Source organism: Miscanthus floridulus, chromosome 2, assembly GCF_019320115.1.
Source record: "Miscanthus floridulus cultivar M001 chromosome 2, ASM1932011v1, whole genome shotgun sequence".
NCBI classification, from domain to species: Eukaryota; Viridiplantae; Streptophyta; class Magnoliopsida; order Poales; family Poaceae; genus Miscanthus; species Miscanthus floridulus.
The window spans coordinates 128,550,223-128,574,966 of record NC_089581.1 but is presented as its reverse complement, the minus strand read 5'-3'; the positions used below and the strand labels follow the sequence as shown (position 1 = coordinate 128,574,966).

The 24,744-nt window shown below is 43.4% G+C and overlaps 2 protein-coding genes and 1 pseudogene across 2 annotated transcripts; all 3 read right to left on the bottom strand.

Annotated features, from left to right (window-relative positions):
- Positions 1-256: 256 nt before the first annotated feature.
- On the bottom strand, positions 257-3,718 carry LOC136529662 (MOB kinase activator-like 1A; annotated as a pseudogene).
- A 14,170-nt stretch (positions 3,719-17,888) lies between these two features.
- Positions 17,889-19,872, bottom strand: LOC136539646 (transcription factor MYB1-like). The gene is made up of 3 exons (XM_066531605.1): positions 19,740-19,872; positions 19,381-19,510; positions 17,889-18,659 (listed from the first exon to the last, which is right to left on the bottom strand). Exons 1-3 carry the CDS (start codon positions 19,870-19,872, stop codon positions 18,035-18,037), a joined length of 888 nt encoding a protein of 295 aa, XP_066387702.1. The 3' UTR covers positions 17,889-18,034.
- A 593-nt stretch (positions 19,873-20,465) lies between these two features.
- LOC136539644 (exocyst complex component SEC15A-like) lies at positions 20,466-24,055 on the bottom strand. The gene is made up of 3 exons (XM_066531604.1): positions 23,923-24,055; positions 23,736-23,815; positions 20,466-23,124 (listed from the first exon to the last, which is right to left on the bottom strand). Exon 3 carries the CDS (start codon positions 23,115-23,117, stop codon positions 20,748-20,750), a length of 2,370 nt encoding a protein of 789 aa, XP_066387701.1. The 5' UTR covers positions 23,118-23,124; positions 23,736-23,815; positions 23,923-24,055; the 3' UTR covers positions 20,466-20,747.
- Between the last annotated feature and the right edge of the window lie 689 nt (positions 24,056-24,744).

Here is a 24,744-nt window from a genome sequence, read left to right as displayed (position 1 = left end):
TCCCTCTCCCTCTCCCCGTGTCCTCTCCCTCTACCAGGTGGGTCCCACCTACCAAAACTGTCCCTCATATCCAACTCCTCTTTCCTTTTTTTTTTGTTGAACTACATAGCCGATATAGTTTGGTGACTTGCGGCTAGCCAATCACTTGTGGTTTATCCGGTTTCGACGGTAAAAGTGATCCTACGTCCGGTTTTAAAAATCGAACTACCAAGAAAAGGTCAAACTAAAAAAAATAAACAGAACGGAAGCACCCAACTGACTCGGATCAAACAACACTCCATTTTCACTGAAAAAGTTGCGATCAACAGCTGGCTGCTACTGCTTAGGGAACACATACATCCGTGGCAGAGTAGGGAAACCACTAGCCTATGCTTCCAAAATGTAGATGGAGATGTTCCATCCGAAATGACCAAATTAAAAGGAGAGGGGGAAAAAGTCTCTCGGCACAGTCGGACTCATCAAAGTCTCTCTCTGGTTAATAACCAAGTATTATGGGCTCGATCAACTCGTTGAGGGGAGCCAGCTCTGCCCTGTCGATCAGCCGGAATTCCTGCACCACAGAAAAACGAGATTAAATTTGCAGCAACTACATTTGCAGGATTGCGTAATTGCATTACGGCATTATCGGCTAATCAGGGTGAGGCTGATTGTGCGCTATCAAGCACTCAGTTCATCTTAGTGTTGGACAGAACATCGTCATTATAAGGAAGGCATGGGACAAATCGAATGATCTTTCTTTTTATATATATGATTTTATATCGAACGATTGTATGGCCCCAAGCAAGTCTTTGCGTGCTGAATGATGCATCACAACTGCTAAAGCCACCAGCTAAAACAACAGGGCAAAGGCGTTTGAATCATTGCACCAAAGGCAGCCCTCTCTTCTTTCGTACATGGAAAGAGGGTTCCTGCTTCCTACTCCAACATACTGTTCCAGTGGTGCCGGTTGCCATACCGAACCTGGTTTGCTGGCAAGCTGGAGTACTGAAAATCTTTTAGCTTTGATGAGAGGAACGTCAGCAGGTGAAATTAAGATACTATTTGGAATATAGACCAAGCTAGCCATCTATGAAAACTGAGCTGGATGCATGACAAATATAGTTAAATGCTAGTGCAATCAGCAAAACAAGACTGTCAAAAGAACAATTTATTTTTCCTTCAAAAAAAAAGAACAACTTCTTCATAGAAAACAAAAGCAGATTACCAACAGCTACAAATTAAAATACTACACATAATGACATAATCACCTATTGGGATGTAAAATTGGTAATTCTGCCAATAAGGAGCACTAAAACTCTTATGAGCCAACTATTGGCAAGACGATATAAGAATAAAAGGGTACTTGCTATTTTGTTTTATCTTTTTTGTTTTTAGAAAAAAGAAGAAAGAAACTATACTACCAAGGTGGAAATGTGACAAAGGGGTGGTGGAAATGTAACAAACAATAGGATCGAGAATTACCAATGTGAAGAGCGTGAAGTGCTTGAAGCAAGTGTTGAGGTGTGCCTCTTCCTTGAGCTTGATAATCATCTGAAAATGCGAGTGGTATATGTGCGCGTACACCCTGAAGAGGCGCTTGAAGATCGTCTTGACGACATCACGGAAGTTGGGAGGGAAAGGAACCCCTGTTGGCATCACAATGTCGAACCAAACACCACATGATCAGACCACAAAGTCCCAAATAATCAAAATGCAGTTTTTCAGTGTTCTTATGGAACCAAAAGCCAATTACCGAGCTTTCGAGGGAATATGGTTTCTTCATCGAGCTGGGTTTCTATCCAGTCCATCAGGTACTCCACGTACTTCGGTGCAGACACCTCGATTGGCCTCTTGATCTTGGCTCCATCAGCCCACCTATACTCGTAACTACGGGGATAATTTCATTTTCATCAGACAGTTTGCAATGTGACACTTTCTTGCATGAGCATGACAGATTCTTATATGATTAATTATCTTCTTGACTGAATTTGTGGGCATCAAAGAAAGATAGCCTACTTTGGTCCGGCTGACATGGTCGGGCATGTCGCTGGCGTGCAGAACTCCATCAGGGTGCCGTACAGAATGTTCGCCTTGGTTGAAGAAGTCAACAGCTGCCATCACAGAAGCACAACAGGTTAATGCACTAGAGGCTGGAGTGCCTTCAACACTTGAACTAAAGCACTGAACAAAAGAGCAGTCCAGATCCAGCATAGTATACTGCCACAGAAACATTGCCATCAAAGGCTTGTTCATACTGTACTAGTCTTAATGTGAAGAAACACAAACAGGGATCTGAGTCTAAACACGGGAGACTAACAAACGAGACTCAGGATGGAGGATCAATTAATTACTGTTGACAGCGAGCCACTCGTTGAGGTCCTCCCCGATGGGCAGACGGACCGCCTCTCGCAGGTTACCGCTGCCGAGGGTGGCATCGATGTGCCTTTTCAGCTGCACATACATGGCCAAAGCAGTTGCAAAATTTTCAGCTTCGTCAGAATAGAGAACGATGGAGAATAGAGAACGCATTATGTACTAGCAGCAAAGAGAGAACAGCAGGGATATGATGCAGCTAATACGCTTGTGGTGTATACTTCAATTCCCATAACTGACAGCCTACAATTTGGGCCCCCAGCCCCAAGTAATCCTACCTTTTGTTAGCTGGCTCCAAATTAATTCAATTTGAGCCCCTGTAAACAGCTTTGCAAAAAAAAAGAGAGTTTTGACGGTGCAAGAAAGCTAGGTATATGCGTTACAACTTCCAAGGAAACAAGTCTACAGAAGGGAAAATGAAAAGGTGCATGTTTTCGGTTGCTGGTAAATAAAAAGGCCATTTGGTTTGGACTTGGAGGCAAGGGAATGAACAAAATACCACAGACGAAGGCCGTGAGGAATGCATCTCCAACTAACCAATTTCTGAGGAAAGGATAGCAACAGTGTTTAGATGGAGTTGAGGTTGAGCAGGTAGCTGTACAGGCAACAGGATAAACCAAAGAGAGGAATGATTTGCTCAATGTTCGCGGAGGTAACTCTTCATTTAATCTGATCAAAAGGGGATATAGCCGAGCTGAGAATTCAAAATTGAGCAACTGACAATCCTGCTGCTGCTGCTGCTGCTACACGACCAGAATTATTATGTGCAGTGCAGCACGCACGTATGTAGATGTGGTGGATGCAGTTCTTCCTCTTCTGGATAATAATGAATTAAACCCTGAGACTGAGAATCGAGAATTATCCAAGCGAGCGCGTGCGAATCCGGGGAAATTATAAGGCCCGCATTGGTGACATGACAAATGATGATGTATGATAAGGAAAATCGAGAAGGCTACTAGCAAGTCCGGCGCGTGACATGCGCGCGCGGCGGGCGTACCTTGTTCCCGGACGGCGCGCTCTTCTTCGGCCTGAAGGTTCTCTGGTTTCTGCAAACACAGCACAATCCGGCGTCAGACGACGGAATCCATCAGCCGACATCAGAAAATCGATTCGAAGATGCCGCGCGCGGCGCGGAGGAAGAATCGTCGGCTGCTAACCTGCTGCCGCGGCCAAAGAAGCTCATCTTCTTCTCCGACCGACCGATGATCTCCTCCTCGGCGGCGGCGGCGACAGCTGCTGATGAGCAGAAGCTGAGTCGGCGACGACGAACCCGCCTCTGTTGGGTTAATTGACGGTTCTTCTGAGCCCCCAAACCCTGGCTGAGAGAGAGTATTTATATGTATATGTATACCTCCGGCGCCGTGGAGAAGCATAGCAAGGGGGTGACGTACACGGATATGGTCATATATCATCATCGACAGCGAGCGAGAGGGAAACGGAGCGAGAGCGAGAGCGCGGGCACGCCAAGGCCAAGGCCAGGCTGGCGGTGATGGAGCACGACGGGTGCGGGGCGGGCGCCAACCCCTCGCCTGCTGGCTGCTGGCGCCTCGCTGTGCGTGCCAAGCTGCGCGTCGTGTGTTCCAGTTTCGCCTCCACCGCACCGCCCGCGCGCGTGCCTGGCGCCTGGGTTGGTCTGGGCTGTTATCCGCTCATCGACCAACCTGGGATTTCCAAAAGTCATTCTAAATTTCATGTTTCATATCTTTGTTTAGCTATCCGCTTCGTAAAAATCATTTCTTCATAATTCAACACATTCCAACAAGCTAGCCATAACTCCAAGAGAAAGGAATAGAGTTCAGAGCAATACAAACATGACACTAGTTGTCAGCCTCACATGCACTAAGAAAGCAAGGTACGTTGACTAGCTAAATTTAGCTACCGAGGCTCACATAATAGCATGTCAGATAGGATAGCAATCGTGTTGGCTAATTTCTTAGAGACCATTTTTCTAGAGCTTTAGCTAAAAATAACATTTACATGTTAGATACCAATTCTGTTGGAGATGCTCTTATTTTGATTTGGCGCCCGACTATCATCATAGTCTGATTTATCCCTTTCTAGTTGTTGCCGTCGTGCTATACTTGCTGAATAAAAAGGGACCACAAAAAAATAGTTTTATACTGATTAAAGACGTCAAAAAAACGGTACTTGTGGACGAGAGAAAATAGTTTGAAAAAAGAGAGAAAATCAAATGACCGGAAAAAATTGAGGGGATCTAAATAACTTTTTCCCCCTTTGGATTTGGATGGACGCCCTTTAATTCATGCTCGTCACCAACAGCCATGGATGGATATATATATATCCAGTTTCTCCAGCCAGCTACAAGTACAATTCTACATACGGAGTATAATAATAAATAATAATGATAATATACCTCGTCCACATACATCTCTCATCGGGTGTCCAGCTATCATCCAGTACGTGTTATTTATGATCGCCATCTACGTACGTATTCCATGCGTGCTAGGTTTTAGGGATTTCTAAGGATTTCCAAGTCTAGAACGCCTCATTGTTTATTTCCACAATCATGCACGCAAACGAACGATACTGTTCTTTATTAATTGACACAGACATCCTACGCTCAATTTAATGGTGGGGACAAAGTTGGACAAAGAACAATCACAGCTGTTCCATGCATGGGACGTGGCGCAACGGAAAGGTTAATTTACTGTCTGATACAAGGTTTCGTATATCTATTTGTCCAATTTTGCGGGTTCCCAATCATAAGTCATTTTAGATTTCCTACTTTTAAATACATATTTTTTATATTTAGATATATGACATGCAAATTAAAGATATTTTGAAATATACGTTTTGTATTAAAAAATTGCAAAGATATTTTGGAATATATAATATGTACATACTAAGGATATGTTTGGCACAGCTCACAACAGCTTCATAAGCTGTTGTGAACTGTTTTTTTTTTTTGCCAAACATTCATTTTCAAAACAGTTTTATGGGTGAAGCTATTTTTCTCTTCCTCTCACAAAGACACGAGTTGGCATGAAGCTAAAAAGTATTTTATCCTAGCTCTCTCTTATTTCTCTCTCTCACCCATGTATGAAACTATTGATAAAGCTGTTTTGTCAAACAGTTTTTTCAAAACAGTTTAGCTTCACCTAAAAAGTTACTTATAAAGTTGTTTTCTAAAAAAATTAACTTCACCAGTGAAGCTGAGCTGTGTCAAACGAGATCTAACACGTCCACGTCTTTTGAAATATATGTCTTTTGAAATACTATTATTCTAGCTTGGTACATGAGTGAATTGTTCTCTAAAGCACAATTTTTTTGTGTGTGACTATGCTATAGCATGTATTTCATTAAAAGGGAATAGATGTTAAAAAAAAGCATACGCCCATCAACGGTGAATACCGATTACTCAAGAGTAGAAAAAAAAGGAAAACGACAAAGCAAAATAAAAATAACACACAAAAACATAGGTCCTGTTTGGATTCCACCGGATTACACAATCCAGCTTCTGTAATTTGGGTTGGGTTGGCATCCAAACGGTACAGCTTTTACTGGTAGCTTTCATAATCCAACCACCTCAACTTCTACAATCTCATAAGCTGAGAGAACCTAGCTTTCAGCAGCTTCTAGACAGAGAAAAGACGAAACCACCCTCATCATTGTCTAGATATTACCTTCATTTGCCATCGCCACCCCCGCATGGCTGCGTTGTCATCATGCTAGGCTCCCTCCTGCCATGGTTGTCTGCCACTTCATCCTCTTGATAGCCAGTGCTGCTGTGTCCACCAGTACCTTCTATAATTTTGGATCCAAACAGCCATTTATTACAGCTTTTAAAAGCCAACTTGTAACTATCCAGCTTTTACTATCTAGATTTCACGATCTGCAGGTATCCAAATGCGGCCATAGTAGAGCGCTATTATAGGGCTTGTTTGGATTCACTGACATTATAAAAAGTTGGCTTCTAAAATCTAGGAAGTGATCCAATCGGCCATAGCTTCTAGCTTGTAGAATCTACATAACTCTAGATCCCATAATCCGGTAAGATGAGGGAACTCAGCTTCTTGCCTGCTTCTAGACGTCAAAAGACCATTCTGCCCCTCTTTCTTCCATAGCAACAGCATAAAAAATAAAAACAGTGAGGATAGTATGGTAATTTTATTCTAAAAAGTTATTTATCTCAGCTTATGCAAGCTGTGAATTCAAACAACCTCCAACTTTAGCTTTTTAACAATCTAGCTTTTAGAAGTTAGCTTTCACAATCTACTAGAAAACCTGCCGCGCCATCTTTGATAACCCATGTGATTTTATTGGCCTATGGTTAAACAATAGAGTACTGAAGCTCAACAGGAAGCTCTAAGTGCTAGACATCTTCTCGTCTAATTTGATAGGAATATATTCCATTCCATGATAAAGATAAATCAGGGATAATAGTCTTTCACAAAATAAAGGAGCAATACAAGATTGATGAAGACGTGAATCCATGAGCTTTAGTTGGGCAAATGTAGTTGATCTGAAATTAAGTATTTGGTGAAGTTTTTAAGAATTATTGTCACGACTTATAGTGAAGAATAAATTGATGGCATGGCTGAGGTGAAAACACAAACTAAATAGATTTAGTGTTCAGCTGAATTGAGAGCCTGCAACTTTCTATCTATAATTGAGTACTTACATCTATAAAACTCTTGATGCAAATCAGTACATATCTAGGAACCGACGCCAATTGCCAAGCCACAAGTGAAAAAAAACATAGAACTTACCAAACTCTTGAATATATATTTTATAATGACACATGTGGTCCACTGAAAAGAAAATGAATCTATAACATATTATAAGTGTCCAGCTGAACTGAGAGCCTACAGCTTCCTTATAGAGTGCACAGTCATAATGCATAAAATGTGATGAGCTTTGTTCTTGTTTCTCGTCTATTTGTGCATAATAAAATATAAATGATAAGTTGCAGCAATGAATTACCCGTGCAACTTCTAGAATTTAGCAAATGCCAACATGGTTTACATTTTGGGAACTTAGCAAACAAGGTATAAGGAAATGGTATTAGAGGAAGCTTATATTGATCTGAGTATATTCAAAGTGGCTATTGGAAATCATTAGTGTAATATTCTTTAGCACCACTGTTGTGCTCAGTAATTCTGTTGCTCCTGCATGACATAGAAGAATAAAAGATTAATAAAGCAAGCAACAATTTTGTCAAATAATTAGCGTGGATTTACTGCATTACACACTGACTTTGGATTTCTTGAAATGGGAGGCATCTGTAATCACAAGTTGACCTTGAGTGATGAAAACTGAACAAAGGAAAAAAAAAAAGTGTGTCATCTGAATTCGTAGAAGAGCAGCCTGATGAACGCTAAGAGAAGGCATCTTGTGCGCCGAGAAGTGTTCACTTTGAGGAAGTGGACATGGATTTTAAACTAAGATTACTTGAGTCACATTACAATTAATTAAATATCATAAAGTATCTTGGGTCTACTACATAACTTGATCAAAATAAATATCAATGGTTAGCTGTTGACATGCATGTTTGTTTTGTTTGTTACTTAGTTTGTTTATTAGTCAGCAGATCATTCCACAGAGACAAACCACTGAGTACATGGTGTGTATCCATCGCATGCACGTGCAGTGTAAGTGATAAGAAACCAAGAAATTGGCATTAAATCAACCTAAGAAGTATAAAACAGGCTCGTGAACAAATCATTAGATGGATTCTCACCTGATCTCAGCAACAAGATTATAAACAGTGCACAAGTGTAGGGTGTTTGTGAATATTGTGTATTGCTAGCTGCTGCTAGTTAACGTTTTTTTCTCAAGAGCTCTGTATTCAATGGAAAATAAGTAGTACCTAGAAATTTTGTTTTTGTACGTGCTACAAAGCTACACCTACATAGATTCAAGTCCTCTCTTAGCAATAGTCTTTCTTCTTGGATGAATAGTTTGTCCTGTTCTAAAGTTTTTCATGCTTTTCTTGATACTTCTGTTATATTTTTCTTTCTTTTGCTATATTTTCTTTGCATTGCATATCTGACATGTGCTGATGAAAATGGTTATGAATTTAGAGAAAGGACAGAGTTAATAAAGAAACTGTGCGGTAAACTTCAGAACAACCGAAGAACTGTGCAGTGGTCGGAACCCTACCAGCGTACTATTCATATTTTATTTTTTTCCAATAGCATCATTGCATGACTTTCTATAACTAAAATCTACTTGTATAAGTGCAATATTACTTTCTAGACGTCAAATTAGGATCTACTACAGCAAAAACATTATTTTTTATTCCAATATTTCTGGATGCACATTATAGTGAGGCTGGTACTGAAGTCATATCCAAAAAATTGGCTGTGACCTGTATTTTCCCAACTACAAGTAGCAAAGAACTAACCATTAATCAAAGCATTGAGATTAGCATAATCACATGTCAAGCAACAACTTGACATACATGAGCTGCTATTTTAGAGCCTATTATTTGAATTGTATGTGTAGTAAAAGGTATAAGTATGTATTTTTTGCTTTCATATTACTAAAATATCTTAAATCATATAAAATAAGTTTTACTTTTTATCTATATATAATTATGTAACCCTATTAAGCAGCATGGTAGTAAGTGTAACACCCAAAATTCTACTGCAAATTAGCTATTAAATTCTTGCCCTATTTATACATTTTCTAGGTATTTCTAACATAGACCAAATAATAAATATTGTATAAATAAAATAAACTATAAGTTTAGAAACTTGTTTGTTGCATTCATGCCGAGTCATATGTGTTTTGATTGAGTGTAGGGCTAGATGATTAGAAATTTGTATTCAAAACTTATTTGAATTTGTCTTAAAAATGAAAATGGAGAAAATAGAATTGGATAAACATTTGATTTGAAAAAAAAGAGAAAGTCACCTTCTGGCCCAACTCCAGCCAGCCCGGCCCTCTTTCTCCCCCCTTCCCGGCCTGCCTTGCCTGGCGCGGCCCACCCGGCGGCTGCCCCACGCTGACGCGCTGGCCCGCACCCCACGCGGCCCAGCTTGCCACCCACGCGCGCGCACCAACTCAGCAGCCCAGCTGCTGCTTCGCTGTGGCCCGCTCTGCGCGACGGCGCGCTGCTGCGGCCTGCTCGGCCTACGCCGCACGCTCCGTTCTCTCGCTGCGCGTCTGGACCCACTCGTCAGCGCTACCTTCTTCCTCCACCTTCCTTCCCCGACGCTCCTCTTCCTTTCTCTGCCCGTCAATGGCGCGGCACCGATGGAAAGCCACCGGCGCTCGTTTGGAAGGTGCCGAACCCGCCCTGCTTCCCTTCCTTTCATGTCGCAGCTGCCCCCCTATAAAGGCCGAGCCTCCCCTCTGCCCTTCTCCACTCTTTGCCCGCTGCCGTGAGCCACCGCCGCCAGTGAAACCCGCCTCCCGAGCGCGAACGCCGACGCCAAGGCCACCCTAAGCACCGCCGGACTTCCCCGCGCCCGTAGGTACTCCCCAATTCGCGTTTTGGCGTTGTTTTGCCCGGCTACATCCTCACCCGCGCGCCTGTTCTCTCTCCAGTTCGCGGCTGCCGTCGATGACCAGCTTCAGAGCCTTCCCGGACGCCGCGTTCCCCTCCAGACGACTCACGGTGAGCCCCTCCGTCTTCCTGTGCCCTCAGATCTTGCTTTGGTGCCCTGGGAAGCCGTAGCCCAAGCTCCAGTCGCACCGGCCATGGCGCCGCTGGCCTCTCCTTCTTCCCCGGTGAGCCACCGCCCGGCTTTCACCCCTGCGCCGTTGGATCTAGCATGGATGGCCCGGATTAGATACCGGTTGGATTTAAGTGGCCGGTCCACCGTAGACTCGTGGACCCGGCGCACCGTGCCGCGTCAGCGCGCCCACGCCCGCGTGGTGCACCGCGCCCAGTGAACAGCCGCCACGTGTCAATGAGTCAGCAGCCCCGGTCTAACGTCGGGTCAAACCCCCAGTCAACCGAGCGCGTTTTGCAAAAAAGCCCCCGCTTTTTTCAGTAATCAACCCGCAGTCCAGTCCAGTTCAAATTAATTTTTATTTAGTCCTGTTTTTATTCGTTCAAGTCCCTGTAGTTTCCAGAAATAGTATGCCCGGTCCAAATTTCATTTAAATTCAGATTTTTAATTATTTTAATTCAAAAATAGGTTAGCTTATTTACAGAATTGCCATTACATATTATTTCATGCATAACTTTCATGTTTTAAGTTCGATTTGAGTGATTCTTTCGCTCATGTGTTCGTAGAAATACGTAGAATAGATCTGTAAGCTTTTCAACATATGTTTTCACTGTTTGGTGTACTGTTCTAATAGAGTTCTATCTTGTATGCATGTAATGATTGGAATGATGCTTGATTGATGATTGGATCACGATTAGAGGGTGAGCCATTCGAGGTGACTGAGGACCCCCAGCAGGATCAGCAGTACTCCCAGGACGACTTTGAGGAAGGCAAGTGTACCAAAGGCCCCTTGTTACCTATGAACTACTACCACTTACATTCATGCATGAGTTTAATTTGAATTGCCTTTAAGGACTTTACCTAGATGATTCTTTGTACCACATATCCTTGATACCTGGGTTTATTGGGTAGGCATTTTGGATAGATGCTGCAGCGCTTAACATGAAGTAATTGTTAAACATATTTAAAGACTATATGCAATGTGATAAAATAGAACTTTTTAGCAACAGATAGGGGGCTGGAGTACGGGGTTGAGTACTCTAGTGCCTCTTCATAAGGACTTAATCCTGAAGCGGCAACCCAGGAGGGACCGTACAACCCCGAGTGTCAAATGGCTCTGACTTTAACCTATTATCTAGTTTGTACTAGCTCGTCTGTAGCTCTAGTAAGGGGTAAGAGGGTATCTTTCCTTTTTCTGTTAGGGTGTGCACCGTGCTGCGATGCCCACGTGTGTCATTCCTTTGTAGCTATGATCTGTTAGTGCAACTAGCTAAGGGTTTCATAGTGAAACTCTGCCACACTTCCTGGGAAGAGGTGTAGTGGGTCTCGCGAACCCCGGCATTGGGAATCACGGCTCGGTGGGTAAAGATGTACAATTTCTGCAGAAATAATTAACCTGTTATAACAACCGTGCTCACGGATACGAGCGGTCTGGATCCTTCGAGATTAGTGGTTACTGTGGATGATGGATGGATGGGTCATGAGATAAAGCTTGATGATACTCTAATACCACTTGGGAATTGGGACTGTTCATTAAAGTAGTAATTCAGGTTGCTAAAAAATTAATCAACTAAAATTGCGAACCGCAGTCAAACAGTGTCAAGCCTATTTGAGCCTCATAGATCCCTTTGTTATACTTGCTAAGCATGGTGAGCTTACACTTGCTTTACATCCAATGAAAATCCCGGATGGGTAACAGATAATGGATATGAAGAGTTTCCGGAGGATGTCCAGGACTACTAGGGAGACGTTCACCAGTTGGAGTCCTTGTGGCAGTTGGGCTAGTTATTCCGCTGTGTTTGTAATAATATTGCCTTCGAGCAAACTTTGTATTTAACTTTATGATGAGATATGCGATGTAATAAGTACTTTACTTTGATACTATTACAATTTGTGATATATGTGTGTGTTTGGACATCCTGGGCGCACATATATGAGTACTTGGTTTTGCTTTGCAAAATTGGGTGCGACAGTAAGCCTCCACTACAACCTGTAGGTATTGCAGCTGTAGACTCACCTAGAACATAAACAAATGATAATACCCAATATGATGAGTGCCTATAAGAAAGAATCTTACATGAGTATGGAAGCCCTTTGCTAAGATTTTAGAAAAGCTAAACCCTATAGAACTTTTTTCTTCCACAAACTCGGATGGAAGAAAAATATAGCATATGCTAAAATGTTGAGGAGCATAAGTATGAAAACCAAATTGAGAAGATCAAGTGGTCACTATACTTCGGCTGTTTCATCACAAAGCTTGCAATTAAGTTGTTTCATTATCTAAAAATGTGGAATTTTATATGGATCTTGCCCTGCGCTGTCAAGTAGGACTTGAAAGGGGGGGGGGAATTTACCTTCGTATGTGAACATGTTCTTGCTGACTGCTCAGGCACGCAGGAGGTTGAAGCAGTAGTGAATGGGTGTCAAAAGCTAGGAGCTCGTCAGCCGGTGTTGCATCTCCGTCTTTACGCAACGTGGATCTTCACATGGGCCAGTGTGAGCATTGTTGTCGTATGGTGTTTGGAGTAAGCTCATACTGAGTGCGACATTCTGTCGAACGGTAGGCACGCGAGGCGTGTGGAGCTCGCATGTGGACAGGGCACTGCCGCGCCGCCTGTCCGTGTGGCCCTCACGTCGCTACGCCGTGGCCAGTTCGTAGCTCTGCGGACCCACGCCGCCGGCCATCCACGCGGCCCGTGCTCCACCTCGTCATAGAGCGCGGCCCTCACTCCGCCGTGATGCGGCCTGTTCGTGTCCACGGCTCCCTGCGCCGCCGTCCTCCTCGGACCTCGGGCAGCGTGTGGCAGAGCAGAACGACCCAGCGACGTGGCAACCCCCGGGCGTAGTCGAGCCTCGGGCGGGGCGGGAGCAGGGACGACAGAGGCGGCGCCGCACGGAGAGGCGACGCATGAGTACGAGCGCGCATCCGTCCGAGGCGGAGGGGGCGAGTCAAGTGGGTTCCGGAGCATTCGTGACGGCCCGGTTGCGTGGCTTAACGGGTAGGAGACCCGCGAAGACCACGATCGAACGGTCGATATCGCTTGTTCGCCGGATCGAACGGTTAGCAGGCTAACAGGCGACGTGGCCCGATCCACTGCCCGTCTTTTGGAAGCAGGATTCCTATATAGAGATGGGGTATCCAAACGTGGCCTAAAGCCATTAGGGACCTTAAGTGCATGTTTGGATACTTTCAAATTGTGGAATCTGCTTTCTGAAGCTATTAGGACCTCCAAACAGCACCAGCTTATAAGCAGATTGTACAATCTACAGTCTGGCAAGCTGATCCAACCTAGCTTTAGATGTTAAAAGACGAATCTACTCCTCCCTATTTCTCCCCTTCACACACGAAAAAAACAAAAAGGTATTTTGGTACTTTTATTTTATACAGTACTATAAGCCAGCTTTTAGAAGTTGTGAATCCAAACAGCCTCTCATTTCAGTTAGCGTAAGTGCTGGTACCCAGCTAGCAGCCACTCATTGGCATCCTCAAGAATCTGTTGTGTCAGTGCAACCGGCATGAAGCTCTTCCTCTGGCCACAGCGATGAGCTAACCAACATCATGAGGGAGTCGAAGCCATGCCTCGTCTGGCCGGCCGGGACCCGTTTTCTTGAGTGCAACCACCACCGGATCGTGTTCTCTTCTTGACCATTTAGCAAATCTGCCAACTCGAGCCACGTCAGGATCGTCGCCGAAACTTCCCAGCTGAACATACAGCCGAGAATTATGTGATCCACGTTCTCCACAGTTTAATTTCAGCGAAATGTCGCCTTTTTCACTGAGGTCAGAACAAAAATTATATCAGTTAAATTCATCTTTTACTCCAAAATTACACCAAACCACACTAAAACGACCCTCCATATCCTCTAGTCTTATCAAAGCCCTAAATTTCGTAAAATTTATTTAGTTTTCTTACTCACACATTCAACTCACGGTAAATTAGGGTAGGGTCCATTTCTAAGTTGCCAGAGTGACATATAAATTTAAAGAGTGAGATATAAATTTACCTCTCAAATCTAAGTTGCCGATGATTGTGAGGTAGGGTGAAGTGGCAAGAAAAAAACCCGAGAAAAATGAAGAAATAAGAGGAAGAACGCTCGTGGAAGAAGTGCAGGCTGGGTTAAATGCAGGTATCTCGGCGCCGTTCACTATGGCGCCGAGCCCCTGGCAGGCCATTTTCCCGTGCCCAGGACCTCGGCGCCAGTGACCGTGGCGCCGAGCTCGGCGCCAGTCACTCTGGCGCCGAACCAAGGGTCCATTTCTGGAATTCTTTCCGTCAGGGGTCGATTTGAGAGAAACTTTCGAAAAAAGGGCCAAATAGTAAAAAATTTGGCCCCTGATGTCACTGACCCAAGCACGGTTCGTTAGGGCCGACGCCACTGATCTTCTCCTTCTAGACTTTGGCACCGCTAAGAGCAACTCCGACAGGTTGCTAAAATTAGTAGCCAAATTCCATTGTTTAGCAATTTTGTAAAATATAAAACTCCTTAAAAAAGAAGGGATCCACAATAGCCTTGCTATTTTACAAAGTTAGATAGCCAGCGTCTGTGGTCGGCTATATATGGCCACCGAAAATTAAGGGATAGCCAGTTTCCTATTTTACAAAGTCAGATAGCATATCTGTTGGAACCTATTTTTTGCTATACAAATCGTAAAATAACATCCACAACAAGAATAGTCAATCTGTTGGAGTTGCTCTAAGAGCACCACAGGCGCTGACTGGCCAATGCAGCGGCCATGAAGCCATCTATCACACTAGAAGAGAGTTGACTGCCCATCTCCGACCACCGTACCGACGTCGTAGCTGCCCGAAAGAGAGCCAACACCGCCTTCTCAGAAGACGATCTAGGTTCAATGCTGATCAGTTTTCCGTAGCCACTCCCATCTTAGCCTCAGCACAAGGCCTGCACGGCGCAGATCGATCACCCCTAGGCCTCCTAATTCCCGCAGCTTGCAGACCACCTCCCAAGCAACTGGGCATCCACCCCGCCACTAACAGAGCTTGATCTGCACCAAATGAAGGCCCTCCTAAGTTTATCAATTGAGTCAGTCGCCCAAGGCGAAAGGCAGACCACAGTCGAGAGGTGCACCGCGGACAGCGTAGATCGAACCAGTGTCGTTCTTTCCAGGTTGGGAATTGGGGTTCTGGCAGCGACTGCATCAACCAGGAATCTGCTCGTCGCTTCGTTGTAGCTTGTGAGTGGACAAAGGAACAGCGGCGTGGCAAAGAAAGACTCCTAAACATCTTGCATTGAAGCACAACTTTAGGCATCTTCCCAAAACTCAGAGAGAGAGAGAGAGTATACAAAATGGACGTAATCTTGTCAAATTATGATCTATCATTACAGTACTAACCACTTCAGCATCAGAACCCATCAGCTAATAGTATTCAGAAACGGAGTAGATGGCAACGTCTCCTCATGGCACTACGGCCATTGCTTTCCTTGATTGATGGGTCATATATAAACAAATAAATCTAAAGTTTACAATTAATCGGCTGTACTTTCTGAAGCAGCAGCCGTGTGTTTAATATATAATCTTTAATTAATTATATATATTTTGCGCTTTCTGATGATTGGAACTGTCGCCACAATGATGATATATCGATCATCGTCCGTCTTTCTCTGCAGCGACCCAATGACTTAATCTGAAAGCAAACTCACGGTGATTTCTGTTTGTCGATTAATTATTTGAAAAGAATCTAACACTCATTGACCATTGGGCCGTGAAATTTTATAGTACTGAAAGCTATACGGGTTCAGCTCCGATCCGATACAAGCACGAACAGAGAAATTAGTCCATTTCAAGATAATTAAGAGAGTGGATTTTAAAGAAAACAGTTATTCTGATGCCTATACCTCTCTGTATATTAACGCACATGAGTCGTCTTACAAATCATCCACAATTATCTACAGTAATAGTCTAACGACTATATATACTCTTGCACGGGCTAATAGTTTTAAAAGATATAAGTATTAGAGATTCATGGATGGATTTGGGCCACAGCTAATTAAACTACATATCTTTGCTCTCTCTAATAGGTTCATATCTAATATAAACCCATCGGTTCAAATTATAGTTCGCTTTGATTTTACCTTAAATGAAGCTTCTTTTAATTTCTACCAAGCTTATAGTAAAATCCACTGACAACTACGTTATTGGATTAGTTTCATTAAATTTTCCATATAAGTATATTTTTATAATGCACTTATTTCAACATATCTTTTTGAAAGTTTGGTTAAAGTTGACAAAAATTGACTTAGGACAAAGATAAAGTGAACTATATTTAGAACAAAGAGTTAGTACTTATATAGATACTTCCATATATTTGTTCATCTCTGTGATCCACGCAAAAAATACCTGAGATGGTACGTTTTCTTTTATTAACTAAATTAATTGTCATAGTATTTCTTAACCTCGTGTCCTCCTAGATCCATTATTGTGGCGTATTCTCTAATATAATGCATTCTAAAAATTTTAAGACAACTTAAAGAAATTCTTAAATAACGTATGTACCGATGAACTAAACAATATTAAGAAGTTTTTCCTTAAATTACGATTTTTTGACAAACTTTGTCTAATATAAACATGAGCACCATGTAGAATTCCTTTTTTTTTACTGTAAGTATAAAATTTAGAAATTATAATATTACATCGGAGGGAGTACCGTGCGTGAAATGGGGTGCTTAGAACACGCCGCAAATTTAGCAAGTCAAATACACACTCTTAAGGTGTGTTTAGTTGGTGGATGAAGGTATTGCATCGTATATCCTAGTTGAGTGGATGCAGGCTGAGCGGGACCGTATTAAAAAAAAGGTGTTTAGTGAAGCTGCATGAGCGTTGCCAAAAAAAACAGAGATACTATTTGGTTGTCAGTATGAGCGAATGCAGTGTATCAAACCTCTTAGACTGGCACGTAGGACCATATAGGATACACTGCATCCACTTAGCTAGAATGGCCGGTGAAGCTCATTTTGAGCTTCATCCATCGGGCCAGGATAAAAGCATATTTTTATATCCACTCTTACAGGCTGCATCCACTCAGTACGTAGATAACTAAACAAACTTTTTTTTCTCAGATTATATGGATCTAGCCAGCCAGGACGAAAGAGATGTAGGCAGCCAGACACACCCCTACTCTCTTCTCGAGTTCTGTTCAGACATCTTTTATGATCTTCTCGGAAAATAGAAAAGATAATTCACACGAAATGGGATAAGAGAATGATGATTATATGGAGTGGTGTGCTGCTTGATTTGTTGCACCAGAACGGAGCAGTGCATGTCAGCCTAGCTGGATGGCAGTTGCGATGTTGCTAATGGCCCTGCTGCCACCTTGTGCGCTCTCTTCTTGGAAGTTCGTGACAAATTCTGAAGGCCCATCCACTCCTCTATATGGTACGGTGGTAGAGTGGTGCTCTGTTCCTATATACTCTACTACTAGGTGGAGAGATTGTTGATATATATACTTTGTTGAAGTGCTGTTATATATCTAGAATAGTACATTCATAGATGGTATGCAGTGTCAGTGCGTCACATAATCATAAGACGATTGAACAACAACTCATACAATAGGTTTGTCTTTTAAGTTGTCTTATAGTAACTTATTACCCTTAATTTATGCAATCAACAGAGAAAAGTTTGAGTTGCATGGTAACATTAGATCATAGAATGGTAAAATAGTTATCTTATTGTCCTAATTTTTTTTGCTCATTCAGCCATCTCTCTCATCTTCCTCTCTTTTCCACGTCAGCAAAAATCCTAAATGACATTGCATGAGACAACCTTTAAAACTGCTGGCATGTAGCGATGTACCTGCTTATACCATGAAATTGCTCTAGCCACTTTATATGGAAATGTTTTTGTTCGATTAAAGGGGGGGAAATGTTACTGCCATCAAAGTTCGACTTGGTCCTTTGCTGCTTTATTCTGAACCAGAGGCGAACTTTTTGGAGAATTTGTACAAGAGGTGAAATGAACTGATCGAGCCACCGTCTTCGGGTTTTCACTGATGATGGCTTGAAATGAGCCTTGAAATGATCCATCAGAACCATGCAAACTCATGAATATCATCGTCACCACCCGGCCCCAGCAGCAGCGCCTCCAGATCGTCGTCAAGCTCGTCACCGCCGAACTGACCGCCTAGCTCTATGCTGTCTGCGACCTCGCCGCGCCACGGGCTCAGGAAACCCAGCTCACCCATGTCGAAGTCGAGGTCGAGGTCGATGTCGATCGACAAGTCATCCTCCGGCAGATGATCCTGTCGCACCTCCACGGTCGGCGCCTTGACGACGACGACCGTCTGATGCTCCGCCGCGTTAACGTGATCGTCGCCCGCAGCAGCCTCCAACGCACAGCCGTGGCGTGCATGGGCGGCGGGCTGCACCGCGTGCAGCATGGTGGTGGTGGTGCTGGTGCAACGCAGCGCCTTGCTCCGGACCGGGCTTGCCTCCGGCGGCCGCCCGCGCGCTTGAGCCTTGGAGGCAGCGTCGCGGACGGTTCTGGTCGGTTGTGAGAATGGCCTGTGTTTCGATGATGCGCCGGCGGCCTCGCTTTCTTCTTTCGAGATGCTGCTGTTCTTGAGCACCTTCTTGCCGAGCGTCGTGTTCCAGTAGTTCTTGATTTCATTGTCTGTTCGCCCCGGCAGCCGCCCGGCGATCAGCGACCACCTGTCCGGCGACCATGCATGAATGGATGGATTACCAACAAAAACTTCTTCTTTTGGTCACTGAATTTAATTTCATTTATGCATCAGTCAGATCAAGTAAGTTCATCCTGTCTTGATCAAATGCAGTCTTGATCAAATGCATTGACAGCACTGAACAAGGTTCGCTCCGCTTTTCCATTTGTGAAAGAACAATGCTTCTGCGGTCAGACGAAATCTTTTGGATTTTGCAGATTCGGGGAGAGACACAGCTGGAAAGTGGTTGTCCGTGTGCTCTTCCTAGGGTGGTGTGCAGTGTGTCATTTTTCGCGTGCTTTATATAGAGAGGCTGTCTACCTGTCACCATCAACTTTGCTGACCAGCAACTAACTCTCTCAGCCCCCTCCGAGGATAGAGACACTGCACTAACAGCGTAAAACTTGTGCTTCTAGAGATGGAGCCGAATTGGCAAGGTGGTGCTGACAGATTTGCATAAGTGGCACTAGTGGTTATGATAACTGAATACAATTAATCTTACACTCATCTGCACACCAACTTTGTCCAATCAGATGAGTACGACACAGAAAAAAAAAATCCCCAACAGAAAGTTTCTATCCTTGTGTGTGTACACGCGCCTAATATTCTCTAAACCAAAATGTATGTTGACTTCAGTTTAGGAGGTTTTGAAATGCAAAGGGAGGATCTGGATCAACCGGTGAATGTATGGGATGTTTAGGGGAACCTACCTGTTGCCTAGGAGCCTGTGGAGCCTGATGATGAGCTCCTCTTCGTCATCCGAGATGTTACCTCGCTTGATGCCCGGCCGCAGGTAGTTGAGCCACCGCAGCCGGCAGCTCTTCCCGCACCGCTTCAGTCCTGCAACAGCCAGTGAACTTGGCGACTGACATGCCATGCTTGGGCATTGCAATCATCTACTCGTTTTATCATTTTAGTGAATAGATGATGTGATTTCAAGAAGTGATCAAACCAAACAGAGACGGTGGCACAGAAATCTGAGCCGACATCAAAGCAGAATTTAACTGACAAAATGATAAACATGTGTTTCCAGAGTAAAGATAGAGCAAGAGAGAGGAGTGACACAGACCAGCTCTTCTGGGGAGGCTTCCCCATTTGCCCTCTCCATGCTTCTGGATGTAGGAGACAAGGATGCCATCCTCCATTGAGGTCCAAGCTCCCCTGTTCAGCCCCTCCTTGGGGCAGCATGGCTTCCTCCCCATCTCTCTCTCTCTCTCTCTCTCTCTCTCTCTCTCTCTCTCTCTCCCTTCTCTCTGACAGAGATGTATATCACTAGTTCCTTGGCTCCGTAGTTATAGTAGCAAGAGTATATGACTCCAAAGGATACAAGGCACTTGAAGGTTAGATGGGGATTATGCATGCAATTGCCACTGAGATCTCAATTAAACAAGCCGCACAGTATTCCATATTCCATGCACTTATTTTTTTGGTGAAACTATTTAAGGAATGACCCCTCAAAATGTGGGGCACTTATGTTTTTGCCTATGTATAGGCACAGCTGATCGGATGCTTCTTGCATTAGCAGATTCTGATTGAACGGCAGCAAGCTTCGATTTGCAATTTATAGGGGAACGGGATTTTGCAAATGCTGCAAAGTTTATCTATATTAAGACTCGAAACATCATTTGGAACAGGTCGTTTATCATTAACACACCGATTCCAACCTAACATGTTCTTGATACAAATGCAAATAAGGCATCAATAGCAGGCTTCAAACAGAGGTAAGATTGATACTAGACATACAAATTTTTATCAACTCCGATTCTATTTCATTTATGAAGAAATCAGTTGCAGACTTGCAGTATATAAACAAAAAATATGTTTGAACATTCAAAATTTCTGCTATAAGGTTTTCGGAAAAAAAAAACATTTCTGCTATAGGAATGACCCCTTAATTAGGAGTACTACCACAATTCACTAACTGTCGGCACTTCACCTACACAGACAAATCGACCTACCTATTGTATTGTATTGTATCCATAGGAAAGTAATCGAGGAAGTTGAATAAGAGCTCTAAAAACACCTAAAAGTATATACTAGTGCCATCAATTTATTTGTAAATGCAACAGATTTAACCTTAGCTAAAATCCTTAAGCCTTCTCTTCAAAACGTCCATAGATTTCTTACGGGCGCTCTGGTGGGTATTACGGTTTGAAAGGCTTCCAAACAGACTGTCTGCAGAATCCTTGTACTTGTCACAAATGATGGACAGTTTCTTGTAGTCCAGTGATCCGTAGTTTCTCTGCCTGATCACCGGATTCATAAAATTCTCAGGCTGGCTACTGAGCAAGAGATTTACGAGCTGCCTAATTTCAACTAAACAATCTCTGAAAGTTGTTTCCTTCCCCAAATCTGACAGCCCCGTGCTGTCAAATTTCTCATCTGCAAATGCTTCCAGCATCTTCAAGTCAATATCAATTCCTAAAACTGCATTGACAGTGAATCTTTTCACACCATCATTTAGAAGTGTGGTCATTATAGAGTCTGAGATGTGGCTCATTGCACCAGAAACCACCTTGTATAGAGCCTCCAAAGGTAGAATCTCCTGTGCTGTCGATACTAATGTTTCAAGATAGATCATAACCTCATTCACGTAGTCATTTGAATTGTCAGGGGCTTCTTCTGCTATCCAGTTGACCTCTTCCAGGAGCACCATGAACTCATCAACCTTGAAATTGGTCAGGTTTATTAGTGCATTATACACTGCATTTTGCGAGGCTTTCAGGACTGCTCGAGCAGTCAAACCAGAATGGGACCTCTCAGCAACACGCTTTGGAATGCCGCACAGTTGGGCAGAGTGCAACAGAAACATACCACATGCTTGCTCAAGAACTGATATATTTCCAGCAAGTTGCATCATCTGTGACATGCCCAGCGAACGAGCATATATCATGTTCAAAAGACTGTCATTCAGTACCTCAATCAGCAACCTGTCTAGGAATGCTTTCACCACATCATAGATGTTCATGAGACCACCGTATGACAAGTAGCTAACAGAATCCTCGATAAAGGACCTGACGATGCGACAAACATCTGGAACAGAAGAGGAGAATGGTGTCACATATGGGAAATCAGGGATTGCATCATCGTGTTCCAGATGAAATGCTGTCACATTCATGTTATACTCATATTCCTTCTTTATAACCATCTGCTCATACGAGTCATTAGTAAGGATGTCGTCTATCTGCTTCCGACATTCAAGAAGAAGCAACTGGTGGTATTTGTCCCTACTTTTCTCAAGAACTTCAATCAACTGTGTGATTCGATAACCGTACTTGTTCACAGCTGCACCTAGAAGAGTGACATAGTCTTTTATGAGAAGGAAGTGGCTGGCTGTACGCATGCGAGAGAACTGTTCCTCCAGTACAGATGTTATCTTGCCAATAGCTGTCTCCCATGTTGTTTCCACTTGACTCTCCGACAGCAATCCATCTGCAGTTCGAAGAACACATTCTTCAACTATAAAAAATCCAGCTACCTGTGCAAGGAAGGGTTGATGGGACTCCAAGAAGGGCTGTGAAGTGGAAATTTGCATGTCCAAGTTGAGTTGCATGAGCCTGTTCTTATAATAATAGTCTCTGAACTTCTCCCCAATACCAAGACATGTGTGCATGTGATGCGCCCGATAAACTGGTGTCAGATCAAAATGTAGTGCTGATTCCTCTTCTGTGTTCTCCAGGTCCAAGGTATACAGATGCTCATCTGGTCCAGCATGGCTATGCCCTTCAGCTTCCCTCTGTCGGGCACGCATTTCCTCATCCTTTTGGCGAGCTAACGACGCCTGGCTTATGGAGGCCTGGCCAATCTGCTTGGCCATTCTTCTAATATGAACAAGCCAATCATTGAACTCACTACAGACTTTCTTCTCTATGTGCAGCTTTATCAATGGTATCTGTCTTGCCACCACCTTCTTAAGAAGCTTCAAAGGAATATTTCGCAGGTAGCCTTTCTGAATCAGGTCCAGTGTCTTAAGTGCAGGATGAAACTTAGCTTCGGCAATATAATTGTTGCATGTCATGCACAAGCTGAAGACCTTGACACATATCTTCAGCGTTGTTATGGCCTCCCCTACGTTTTTCTTGACAGAATATAGCTCAAGAAGTTCGTCAAGCTTCAGCAGTTGGTCAGTAGAAGCCTCTTGCAGGTGTGAATTCTCGCCAGATAGCATGCCCTTTAACTCATCAGCATCAACTAACACACCACGTAGTTCATCGACAGCAAGGATGAAATCCTCATAGTGAAGTCTGCATAGCTCTTCAATCTCAACTTCCTTCTTCTTCACAATGCTTCTAAGGTTCTGCATGAGTGCTTCAGGTTTCCCAGAGTCAAACGAGTGACGAATGATGGGACCCAAATCCTCACCATTTGCAATAAATGTTGCAAGGCCCAAACCAAGACCTCCATCTCCACTTTCCACGATAGTCCTCCTCTTTGGTTGAGCAGTCATTGTTCAACTGTAAAAGATAACAAACCAGTATAATAATAATAATAATGAAATTGTGGATGTAACGACACAGTAATAGATGGCATTGACTGCAATTCATCATTTCAGCCAAAATAAGGAAAGGTTGGGACAACCAGATAACTGCACAAGAGCTTATCATTGTAGCTTTTGCCTTTTTAGTGACACTGGACCAGCTATGGCAGCTATGGTGGCAGTGGGAGTATGCTATAGCATTTTGTCGGATGGGCTTGTGAATAATTAAGGGTATATTGGGTATTGAGTTATTAGCTAAAATAAAATCCCTTTTTTTTAACACAAAGAACCACAAACAGAATTCTTTGCATATTCATCTTCGAATTTGTAATCATCCAAATATTTAACTATGTTATTGACCAAAGTGTTTTATTTATTATAAATTATTAAAATTCCTAGCTTGATATTCTGAAAACTTACAGACTTCATGTGACATCCGGCCTAGTTTGTAGGAGTATTGGGACAGAGTCCAAACTGTCCGATTACAGTTTAATTATTAAACATCGTCTGATTGGGACCGAGGATGAAACGTAATCGGACACGCGCACAAATAGTAGGGGAAGAAAACACTGTTACAGTGGGACCTGCCTTTGCTGCAGGATCCGGTCGCCTTCTTCTCTGTTCAGATGATATAGCAACGACGCAACTAGCCACGCATTGCCACCACACTGCAAATGCACGTTAAAAGGGAAGCAGCGGTATCACCACACTGCAAATGCACGTTAAAAGGGAAGCCACGGGAAATTCGATTGGGTTCAAAAACCGGTTTCATTACCGAGATCTCTCGTCCGTGTGTGGAGATCGCGCCGGCGGCAGCGTCTGCGTCCGCCGCGGGAGCCGAGGAGGCGGCGAGCCGGAAGGAAGCGGAACCGAACTCGATCGAACCCTTCTGGGGGAAGAGAGGAGAGAGAGGACCGGAGCTAGGCTTTCCATTTGTGAGGCTACAAAAGGCGCGGATGATTGATGGTGGATCCACGAGTCGCGCGCGCCCTGCTTACCAATTCTGCGGACCATCATCCCTGTCAGTTTTCCTCCATCCTCCATTTTAATAAGTATAAACGAGAAGCATGCATGCTAGATGAAATAAAACTGCTCACCATTACACCATGCAGCAATATTTCGAGACTAAAAAGAGTCGTACTTTACAAACCGAGCATCAAAATCAAATCTGAATTTCAGCATTGTGTTTGTTATAATAAATGCTTCAAAACAAGACCCACTTAGATATATGTTTAGACAAAATTTTGTTAAAGAACACAACGTTTTCCTCATAAAAATTTCTTTTTTTTATTAAAATATAGACATGCTGAGCATACTGATGATCAAATAATAAGTAAAAGTAACATAGGTTGCAAATAAGTACCCACCGGGGCTACCCTTCTCAATGTAGACATGGTCGGCTATTCAATGTAGACATGCAGTGCAAAGAAAAGTTGTGTAGTTGTTCTCGTTCGTCTAGTACTGGAATGTCGGGACACGGACCACGCGAGCGATGAAGGTGCGCTCCCAAAAACCCGATCGCTTCGTCATCGGTACATGTTCGCAATAGATGTCATGATTTGGAGGCATGCTCTCCCAGGTCACCTGTGAACGCATT